The following is an 11,653-nucleotide window of genomic DNA, read 5'->3' on the forward strand; positions in this document are numbered from 1 at the left end:
AAATAATTTCAAAATGCAAAATAAATGGAAAAATATAAAAATTCTTTTTTTAAATATTATTTTCGGAACTTGAATTAACTAAAAAAAATAATAAAAAAAATAAAAAAACTATTCAATTTTTTTGAAAAATTCGTGAAATATTCTAATAGAATATTACACTGTATATATTCTAAAAAATAATTTTAAAATGCAAAATAAATGAAAAAATTCAAAAATTGTTTTTTTAAACATTATTTTTCGGAACTTGAATTAACTAAAAAAAATAAAAAATATAAAAAAAAAATACGTCTCAAGATTTCACAAAATTAGGTCGTGTCACATGAACCTAACTATATATTTTCGGAACTTTTAAATATTATTTTTGGAACTTGAATTAACTAAAAAAAAAAAAAAATTTAAAAAAATACGTGTCACGGTCTCACAAAATTAGGCCGTCTCACATGAATATATATATATATATATATATATATATATATATATATATATATATATATATATATATATATATATATATATAGGTTCAGGCTCATTTGAGATCATTGTAATTGACCGTGAGACCAAATCTAAAAATAATTTTAAAATGCAAAATAAATGGAAAAATCCAAAAATTCTTTTTTTAAATATTATTTTCGGAACTTGAATTAACTAAAAAAAATAAAACAAAAATTAACCTGACATATTTTAAAAAATAATTTTAAAATGTAAAATAAATGGAAAAATCTAAAAATTCTTTTTTTAAATATTATTTTCGGAACTTGAATTAACTAAAAAAAAATCGTATTTTTTTTGAAAAATACGTGAAATATTCTAAATATAATATTACATTGTATATATTGTAAAAGTAATTTTAAAATGCAAAATAAATAGAAAAATCAAAAAATTCTTTTTTTAAATATTATTTTCAGAACTTGAATTAATTAAAAAAAAATAAAAAAAAATAAAAAAAATAAAAAAATACGTCTTACGGTCTCACAAAATTAAGCCGTCTCACATGAACCTAATCCTATATATATATATATATATATATATATATATATATATATATATATATATATATATATATATATATATATATATATATATATATATATATATATGAATTTGTTTTTAAAAATCTCATAAATTAAAAGCTGTTTTTGATCATTTTTATAAATTTTAAAAAATAAACTGAAGTAAAAAAAAGCTAGAGACGAAACACATTTTGTTCTATTTTTTACTCGATTAGAACTTAAATTATGGAGAGGGGTTGATACTTGATAGGTTCTATTGTTCAAACCTCTAAAACCCCCGTCCCCCTCCTCCCTCTTTCTCTCGATCTCATACTAAAAGCCCTAGTTTTGTCACTCATTGAACATTTGGTCTCCCTACTTCCTCACAACCTAGGGTTTTAGCAACCCATTGCCATGTATCTCTACAATCTCACCCTCCAACAGGCCACCGGCATCGTATGTGCCATCAACGGCAGCTTCTCCGGTGGTAACAAGTCCCAAGAAATAGTCGTCGCCCGCGGAAAAGTCCTTGAACTCCTGCGTCCCGACGAAAACGGTAAGATCCAAACTATTCTCTCCGTTGATGTTTTTGGTGCTATTAGATCCCTAGCTCAGTTTAGGTTAACCGGTGCCCAAAAAGACTACATCGTTGTCGGCTCCGACTCTGGTCGCATCGTCATTCTCGAATATAACAAGGAGAAAAATGTGTTCGACAAAATTCACCAGGAAACTTTCGGGAAATCTGGAAGTCGTAGAATCGTCCCGGGGCAGTATTTAGCAATTGACCCAAAAGGTCGCGCTGTTATGATTGGTGCTTGTGAAAAGCAAAAGCTCGTTTATGTTCTTAACAGAGATACGGCTGCGAGGTTAACTATTTCTTCTCCATTAGAGGCACACAAGTCACACACAATTACTTACTCCATAGCAGGGGTTGATTGTGGGTTCGATAATCCTATATTTGCTGCTATAGAGTTGGATTATTCAGAGGCCGATCAGGATTCCACCGGTCAGGCTGCAAACGAGGCTCAAAAACATCTTACCTTCTATGAACTAGATTTGGGGCTTAATCATGTTTCAAGGAAATGGTCTGAGCAGGTTGATAATGGTGCTAACATGCTGGTAACTGTCCCTGGTGGTGGTGATGGTCCAAGTGGTGTCCTTGTTTGTGCTGAAAATTTCGTCATCTACAAGAATCAAGGTCATCCAGATGTTCGGGCAGTGATTCCTAGAAGGGCAGATCTGCCTGCTGAACGTGGGGTTCTTATAGTTTCAGCCACCATGCACAAACAAAAGTCAATGTTCTTCTTTCTTCTCCAAACAGAGTACGGGGATGTCTTCAAGGTCACACTTGATCATGATAACGAACGAGTTACAGAGTTAAAAATAAAGTATTTTGATACCATACCTGTCTCATCTTCAATGTGTGTCATGAAACTAGGGTTTCTATTTGCTGCATCAGAATTTGGGAACCATGCTCTGTATCAATTCCAAGCCATTGGAGCCGACCCTGATGTAGAGTCATCATCAGCTACATTAATGGAAACCGATGAAGGATTCCAACCAGTGTTCTTCAAGCCTAGAGGTCTTAAAAACCTTGTTAGAATCGACCAAGTTGAAAGCTTAATGCCCATTATGGACATGAAAGTTGTAAATCTTTTCGAAGAAGAAACTCCTCAAATTTTTACCCTTTGTGGTCGGGGCCCACGTTCATCTCTTAGAATACTAAGACCAGGGTTAGCCATCAGTGAAATGGCTGTCTCACAACTTCCTGGTGTCCCAAGTGCAGTATGGACTGTGAAGAAGAATGTGAACGATGAATTTGATGCTTACATTGTGGTCTCATTTGCAAATGCAACACTTGTTCTTTCCATTGGTGAAACTGTTGAAGAAGTTAGCGACAGTGGGTTTCTTGATACTACACCTTCACTTGCTGTTTCATTAATAGGCGATGATTCTTTAATGCAAGTACATCCAAGTGGTATTAGACATATAAGAGAAGATGGGCGTATAAACGAATGGAGAACACCTGGAAAAAGAACTATTGTGAAAGTCGGATCAAACAGACTTCAAGTTGTTATTGCATTAAGTGGAGGTGAGATTATATACTTTGAAGTAGACATGACTGGACAGTTGATGGAAGTTGAAAAGAACGAAATGTCGGGTGATGTGGCATGTTTGGATATAGCTCCTGTTCCTGAAGGAAGACAAAGATCCCGGTTTCTTGCAGTTGGATCATATGATAAAACCATCAGAATCTTGTCTTTAGATCCTGATGACTGTATGCAGGTTTTAAGCTTACAGAGTGTCTCTTCACCTCCTGAATCACTTCTGTTTCTTGAAGTTCAAGCTTCTATAGGTGGTGAAGATGGTGCAGATCATCCTGCAAGTTTGTTTTTAAACGCGGGTTTACAGAGTGGGGTTCTTTTTAGGACAGTGGTGGACATGGTGACAGGTCAGCTTTCAGATGCCAGATCCCGATTTCTAGGGCTTAGAGCTCCTAAATTGTTTTCTATTTTGGTGAGAGGGAGACGTGCTATGCTTTGTTTGTCTAGTAGACCATGGTTAGGTTATGTTCACCAGGGTCACTTTCTTTTAACCCCTCTTTCATATGAAACCCTAGAATATGCAGCTTCTTTTTCATCCGATCAATGTGCTGAAGGTGTTGTTGCGGTTGCTGGTGATGCTTTAAGGGTTTTCACAATCGAAAGATTAGGTGAAACTTTTAACGAAACTGCTATTCCCTTAAGGTACACTCCAAGAAAATTTGTGTTTCATCCTAAAAAGAAACTTTTGGTGACGATTGAAAGTGATCAAGGGGCGTTTCCGGCAGAATTACGCGAAAGTGCGAAAAAGGAGTGTTTTGAAGCAGCGGGTCAAGGGCAAAATGGTAAAATGGAGATTGAAAACGGTAATGATGATGAAGATAAAGACGACCCGTTATCCGATGAACAATACGGGTACCCGAAAGCTGAAGCAGATAAATGGGTATCTTGTATTAGGGTTCTTGACCCAAAGTCAACTGAAACTACTTGTTTATTGGAGCTTCAAGATGATGAAGCAGCTTTTAGTCTTTGTACTGTGAATTTTCATGATAAGGAGTATGGAACACTTTTAGCTGTGGGGACAGCAAAGGGTTTACAGTTTTGGCCTAAAAAATCTTTAGTTGCTGGATATATTCATATTTATAGATTTGTAAAAGATGGAAGATCACTTGAACTTTTACATAAAACACAAGTTGATGGGGTCCCACTTGCTTTGTGTCAGTTTCAAGGAAGATTGCTTGCTGGAATCGGATCTATTCTCAGGCTTTATGATTTAGGGAAAAGAAGACTGCTTAGAAAATGTGAAAACAAGTTGTTTCCAAACACAATCAATTCCATTCATACGTATCGTGATCGAATCTATGTGGGAGACATTCAAGAGGTTTCTTGTTCAACTTTATCATTTTATATTTTTTTCAAGTCTTGTTTCTTTTTCTGACATCTGAATGTTTTTTGTTTTTTTCTTTATGTTTCAGTCATTTCACTATTGCAAATACAGACGCGATGAAAACCAGCTGTATGTATTTGCTGATGACTCTGTTCCAAGGTGGCTAACAGCAGCATACCATGTGGACTTTGACACCATGGCAGGTGCAGACAAATTTGGGAACATTTACTTTGTTCGTTTGCCACAAGATGTTTCAGATGAGATTGAAGAAGATCCAACTGGTGGGAAGATTAAATGGGAACAAGGGAAGCTTAATGGAGCCCCGAATAAAGTTGAGGAGATTGTTCAGTTTCATGTTGGTGATGTGGTCACATGTTTGCAGAAAGCATCTTTGATTCCAGGTGGCGTGGAGTGTGTCATGTATGGAACTGTCATGGGTAGTCTAGGGGCATTATTGGCATTTAGCTCGCGTGATGATGTGGACTTCTTTTCACATTTGGAGATGCATATGAGACAGGAGCATCCGCCTTTGTGTGGGAGAGACCATATGGCGTATAGATCTGCTTATTTTCCTGTTAAGGTAATCATCTATCAGTTGTACTTAGGGACCTATGAAGTGTTTGTTTATGCTTGTGACACATTAAAAATGTGGATTATTTGTGCAGGATGTGATTGATGGAGACCTGTGTGAACAATTTCCAACATTGCCCTTGGATATACAGAGGAAAATTGCGGATGAATTGGATAGGACTCCAGGAGAAATTATGAAGAAATTGGAAGAAGTTAGAAATAAGATTGTTTAAGATAAAGGTAAATGGGTATATTTGTCTTTTTTATTTATACAATCTGGTGACTGAACCTGGGTTTTGATGCATGCAGATGATGATGCTATATGAGAGCCAAAAGCATAGGGTGACTATACGAGGTTAAATTGGAATTGACTTTGATTTTATTATAGCAGCCTTACCTTCTATCCATTAGATGTTTTCTTGTAATTATACAGATGTTTTTATGGAATTTACTTAATTGTTTGTGAATCCTTGTAGAATCGTGACTTATTTTAGTTCTGTGTTTTGTTAAAGAACCAAGGTTAAAGATTTTGGCTCTGTAGTCTGTAGTGAAGTGCATTTATCTGTAACACTCTTTTTAAACGTTTTCAATGGTGATTGTTTACTTACCTCTGGAATGCTCATATCTGCTTTATTGTTGGTGTAATGGAATGGTTGGAAGAATCAGCAAACTTTGATTTGGAATTGAGCAAGAAGTTATTAAATCCATGATTCCAGTTTAAATCGTAATAATATTGGGAAATAATTACATGTAAAAAGGATGATAATTCCATGAATGATGTTATATGAGTGACAATAAGTAAAACTTTCATTTTTATATGCAGAAAAACATATGCGGGTTGGTTGTTCTGTAAAGAGTAAGGTTAAATGGAAGAGTAAAATGTGGATGTTAACCATGATCAAATGTATGGTATCGAAACCCACATGATGGAATAAGTATGTGCACATTATATTATGTTATGTATGAAAGACATGTTCTGGTATAATTTCTCAACTTTCATTATGTATAAAAATGTTAGGGTAAATGAATTTTTATATTAAGATATCATATTTTGCATATCAATGAGTTGTGAACTGTGAATACCTAAACCTAAGATAATGAGTTAGGATCATCTATTTAATAGCTTTTCCACTTTTGAGTCGGACTGCTACAACCGTTGAGCTATACTACTTAGGGAGTCCAATAAAGCAAAGATTTAGAGTAGGACTGCTCTCCACTTTAGGGACAGCCTTTTAGTCCTTGAAAGCGAGTTCTTTCCCGCAGCAAATTTACATTTGTTAGTAATGTTCGGGCTCATATCAAAAAGAAACTAACTTACACGATCAAACTATATAATTAAACATGCTCATTTTTTGATATAGGTATAATCTTAATTCTTAACTAATACATGTTTAAATACATGTATTATGATATATTCGGTTAATATATATATGTTCTAAGGGGCCGAAATGGGCTTTAAGTTTACACCAGATTAGACAAAAGGGTTTGGGCCCATACTTGTATTATATACAAAAGCCTCGTTACACAATACTTCTTCGTCTTTTTTAGATATTAGGGTTTTGAGAGAACTCTCCATTGCAGCTGCGGCTCCTAAAACTAACGAATAATCCATGGGTAAGTTCCTTCTTTTCCATCGACGTTTTCATTATTGATTAGTATACATTTCGTTTTTTGATTTATTCATCATTGGTTACGTGAAACGCAGCTCGGATCAAAGTTCATGAGTTGAGGGACAAAACGAAGGCTGATTTGTTTGCTCAGTTGAAGGATCTTAAGGCTGAGCTCGCTCTTCTCCGTGTCGCCAAAGTCACCGGCGGTGCTCCCAACAAGCTCTCCAAAATGTAATTTCTCTCTTCTGACATTTCTCACTTACACTCTGTCTACAAGTAACTCGTTTCGATCAACGTTAAATGTACATCATCTGGATATGAAATTGGTTACGCATTTAATTCGATATCAGGACAGAAGAAATGATCAATTAAAAACTACATTTTTCGATCCACGGTTTTTAAATCGATTCTTATCAATTACTGAATGGTTCTTAAGTTTCAACAATCTGCTTTTCGTTATTTTCCATTAAAGATTGTTCAAATATGAACTTATGATGTTTGGTATTAGTTTCAATATATTATTTGTTGTTGATGATTTTGTATAATCATGGTTGCAGAAAAGTGGTGAGGACATCAATTGCACAGGTGCTGACTGTTATTTCACAGACACAGAAAGCAAAACTCAGGGAAGCCTACAAGAACAAGAAATACTTACCTCTTGATTTGCGCCCTAAGAAAACCAGAGCCATTCGCAGGCGTTTAACCAAGCATCAGGTATCATTCAGTGACTTTTCTATTATGAAATTGTGATCATACACAAAAAATTGCTTTGGAATTCATATTATAAACATATTGTAATGTTTACCTTTTTGATTAATTTAGGTTTCTTTGAAGACTGAAAGGGAGAAGAAAAAGGAGAAGTACTTCCCATTGAGGAAATATGCTATCAAGGTTTAAGGGTGGAGATAATCACCCATTTAGGATGAGTTTTTAAGTTTTGATGTTAAACTCAATTTACATATATTTGATGTTTTGGTGAAGGGATTGAATTTTGGAGCTTGCTTTTGATATTGAAATTATAATGTTGCTTTCTCAAATCTTCCTGGCTTCGTTTTTTCCTCCTATTTTGTTACCTTACCTTGAACTTGTTATTAAATTTTTTATGCATTCATATTAGAAATTGTTGTAGGTTTTTTTGGATTTTATTCGGGTTTAAAAGCTTCTACAGATCAAGGATCACAAAAGTGTGTTCTTGTTTTTAAAGGTCCATTTCAAGTTTTTAAAGGGGAATATGCAACACACAGAGCCAGCCACCTCTATCTTCCTCTAATCACCGTTGTAAATACAACGTTGCTAATAGTTATTGGAGTTCATTACTTGCTTTACTAAATGTGTTATACGTTGATTCATCAAACAAATAATAGTCCTCTTTGATTCATTATTGCTCACATGCACCATTAATGACTTATTCGATGATAATTATATATCGGAAAAGGTGGTTTTAGGGACATCCACATTACGTCTCCATAAATTCAAAAATAGTTTCTTGCAAAGGATTTAAGTTTGCACATTATATGATAACTTATAAAAAATATAGTATAACATATAATGTGCAAACTAAAACCATAACATCGTCTTCAAAAAGACCCAGATTGTTTTTAATAAAAAACCTAGAAATTGTCTTTTACAAAACTGCCTTTCTTAAAAAATAAAAACAAACATCATCATCAATAAAACCCATATTCATCTTTAGTTGGCGTACTTCAAATGACGAAACAAAAATATAAAACCAAACGTGAAATCCAAAACAAAAAATCTAAAACCAGAAAAGAAAAAGAAGAAAAAAAGAAAAAGAAGAAAGAAAGATCGAAACAAACTCTAAAAACCAAGCATCCACCATTCAAAAAGTGATATCACCTATGGATGAACAATTAGTATCAAATCCTGATGATACCATACCTAATTTAAAAATATGAGATAGCATTGAAAACTAATACCATTACCGGTATCCGTAATATTAATTGGGTTCGGTACTCGGATGAGGATAGGATGGGGTGGCTGATCCAAAGTGAGTATCCAAAGTTGAATTTTATACTCATTTTTATCTTCACATTTTTCAAAAAATGTTCGGTTTTATCTTTCTACTGATGATAACAGGTTTTTTAGGTTACCATTATATTTACTTCGCAAAAAAAAAAAAACCTTAAGTTTACAATTTTTTTTTATATTTTTTTTACCCAAAATATTTTTTTTCATAATATACATAATCATGCAGAAAAATCGTATTTATATACGAAACAAATGTTTAATTAAATATTGTATTTACATTTTTTTAATGTTATATATATATATATATATATATATATATATATATATATATATATATATATATATATATATATATATATATATATATATATCTGTGTGTGTGTCTCTATGTGTGTGTACAAGGTTATACCATTTAAAAAGTAAAAAAAAAATTCTAGAATTATGAATACGTATTTTATAAATATAGTTTTTAGAAGTATAAATACATAAGTTTATATTTTTAGAAATATTAATATGTATCTATACTTCTAAAAATATACGTATTTGTAGTTCTAAAAACATATTAATTTGTTTTTTTTTTGTTTGTTAGTTTTTTTTTCTATATATTTTAAATGGTTTATCCAGGAAAAAAACCTATATATATATATATATATATATAACATTAAAAATGTAATAACTGATTATTTCGAGTCAATAAAAATTACACTTGTTCAAGTAAAAGTCAAACACATAAAGTAAATCATGATATTTAATAGTATATACATAGTTTTCGGTTTTGAGAATCTAATCCCATACCAAAACCGAAATCACCTCCTTTATGGAAGTGTTGGCTGAAATCTCTTCATAGGAAAAAGCCAAGACCGAAATCCCTAACATACTTATCTCTTGGATCGAAATCAACTCCCATGTGAAGCTAGGACCGAAAATACCCCAAGAATCAAGTAATATGACCGAAAACACTTTGTTTAAGGCCCATTAAGGCCGAAATCGACTCCTATATATAAGTGTATAACCGAAAACTAACCTCATTTCTCATTTTCAACACCGAAAACCTTCCCATTTTGCTCTCAAAACTTATCTGTAAACACCATATATTCATAAGATTTTGCCCGGATTTCCTTAAACTATTCATATTTTTCTCAAGAACATTCATATCATCTTAAATCTTCATATTTCCACCCAAGAACACCAAGAACATCAAGAACACCTTCAAATAATTCCTAAGGATTTTTGTAAGTATTTCTTACATAATCTAGTGTTTTCTAACACTTTAAATTATTATTTCATAGATTTAAATATGATATCATGTATAATTATTATTATGATACGACTATTCACACGAGTCCTAACCCAAGGATTATCGCTACCACTTCGTATCCAAACAAGAACACACATTCGAGACGAGTTCATACCCCTAAGTTTTCATTATTTTTCAATGTTTTAGGAGGGGAATACAAGTAAAACACAAGGAATATCGTGTTAAACATTCAAACAATTTCAAACTACTTTTAAACTGTCTCAAGCTATTCCAAATTATTTCATCTGTTGTTTTTACCTATATATATATATATATATATATATATATATATATATATATATATATATATATATATATATATATATAAGATTCAACTGGCTTAGGACTGGTGTTTTCGGCTTAACTCATGTTCCTTGTTTGGTTGTGGGTTTAGGGTAGAATTATTTGTCCGACTGCCTTTTAAATCTCAATTATATATGCCTTATATATATGAGTATAAAACTTTAACCCTTGTGTAACATGTTGAGCAAAGAGGTATTTTCATAAATATTTTTATTACATACAGAACACACTTATAAACTATAATAGGTATAATTTATGGAACATACATACTACTCTACTAGTTCAAGAAACAATACAAGAACATACTTATTAAACTATAATAGGTATAGTCCAATTTGAATTACTGAAAGCTTTGAGAATCAAGGATGACTTTGAAGACAAAACAATCATTGACCAGGACTTTGTTTTATGAAACGAAGTAAATGTTGAGCTACTTGAAAATGAGATTGTCTTGGAGAAGACATTCCTTGACTTAAACAATGAACCGAATATGCAATGTCTGGTCTTGTTATAGTAAGTTATAACAATCGTCCAACTAAACGACGAAATTGAGAAGGATCATCAAGAAGATCTCCTTCAAAATCAGAAAACTTGTGTCGTGGATCCATGGGATAAGAGACTAGTTTTGCAGCTAACATGCCTGCATCTTGTAATAAATCCAATACATACTGGCGTTGAGAGATAACAATTCCTTCAGGAGATTGTGCAATTTCAAGACCCAAGAAATGTTTCAATTTTCCAAGATCTTTCAAACGAAAACGATCACTCAATCTCTGTTTGATATCATCAATTGCTTGAATAAGAGCACCAATTATAACAATGTCGTCAACATATACAAGCAAAGCCACAAAATTACCATCTAGTCCTTTCGAAACAAAGAAAAATCTGCTTGAGATTGAGTAAATCCTTCTGAAATGAGAAAAGAAGAAAACTTTGCATACCACTGTCTTGAAGCTTATTGAAGGCTATAAAGTGATTTTTCTAATTTGCAAATTAAAGGAACTTTTGATTTTGATTGTTATCTTTGGAAATACCCTTGTGGAAACTGAATATATACTTCCTCTTCTAAACCTCCATTTAAGAACGCGTTGTTAACATCTAACTGAATCAAAGGCCAACATTTTTTAGCAACAATTGTTAACATCATCTTAACTGTTACCAACTTTGCAACAGGTGAATAAGTATCCAAAAATCAACACCTTCATCTTAGTTAAACCCTTTTGCGACAAATCTAGCCTTGTATCTATCAATAGAGCCATATGCCTTTCTTTTGAGTTTAAACACCCACTTGCAACCCAAAGGTTTTCTATCTGGAGGTAGGGGGTACTATTATCCATGTGTTGTTTAATTCCAATGCAAGAATTTATTCCTCCATTGCTTGTTTCCATTCAGGAATTAAAGCCGCTTCTTTGTAATTGGAAGGTTTTGTTTCAGTTGAAATGGAAATAGTGTATGTCATATGTGTG

The 11,653-nt window shown here is 32.8% G+C and overlaps 2 protein-coding genes across 2 annotated transcripts; both read left to right on the top strand.

Annotated features, from left to right (window-relative positions):
* Positions 1–1,250: 1,250 nt before the first annotated feature.
* On the top strand, positions 1,251–5,595 carry LOC145008340 (spliceosome-associated protein 130 A). The gene is made up of 4 exons (XM_078966958.1): positions 1,251–4,412; positions 4,507–4,998; positions 5,084–5,228; positions 5,298–5,595. Exons 1-3 carry the CDS (start codon positions 1,404–1,406, stop codon positions 5,219–5,221), a joined length of 3,639 nt encoding a protein of 1,212 aa, XP_078823084.1. The 5' UTR covers positions 1,251–1,403; the 3' UTR covers positions 5,222–5,228; positions 5,298–5,595.
* Positions 5,596–6,487: 892 nt separating this feature from the next.
* On the top strand, positions 6,488–7,635 carry LOC145012788 (large ribosomal subunit protein uL29). The gene is made up of 4 exons (XM_078971583.1): positions 6,488–6,602; positions 6,694–6,829; positions 7,156–7,312; positions 7,421–7,635. The coding sequence occupies exons 1-4, from the start codon at positions 6,599–6,601 to the stop codon at positions 7,493–7,495; spliced, it is 372 nt and encodes a 123-aa protein (XP_078827709.1). The 5' UTR covers positions 6,488–6,598; the 3' UTR covers positions 7,496–7,635.
* The last annotated feature ends 4,018 nt before the right edge of the window (positions 7,636–11,653 follow it).

The sequence above is a fragment of the Lactuca saligna genome, chromosome 8 (assembly GCF_052625555.1).
Source record: "Lactuca saligna cultivar CGN05327 chromosome 8, ASM5262555v1, whole genome shotgun sequence".
NCBI classification, from domain to species: Eukaryota; Viridiplantae; Streptophyta; class Magnoliopsida; order Asterales; family Asteraceae; genus Lactuca; species Lactuca saligna.

Coding starts and splice junctions, on each gene's coding strand:
- LOC145008340 (XM_078966958.1), top strand. CDS start 1,404: ATGTATCTCTACAATCTCACCCTCCAACAGGCCACCGGCATCGTATGT. Junction 4,413..4,506: donor ATGTGGGAGACATTCAAGAG/GTTTCTTGTTCA, acceptor TTTATGTTTCAG/TCATTTCACTATTGCAAATA. Junction 4,999..5,083: donor CTGCTTATTTTCCTGTTAAG/GTAATCATCTAT, acceptor TTATTTGTGCAG/GATGTGATTGATGGAGACCT.
- LOC145012788 (XM_078971583.1), top strand. Junction 6,830..7,155: donor CCCAACAAGCTCTCCAAAAT/GTAATTTCTCTC, acceptor TCATGGTTGCAG/AAAAGTGGTGAGGACATCAA. Junction 7,313..7,420: donor GGCGTTTAACCAAGCATCAG/GTATCATTCAGT, acceptor TGATTAATTTAG/GTTTCTTTGAAGACTGAAAG.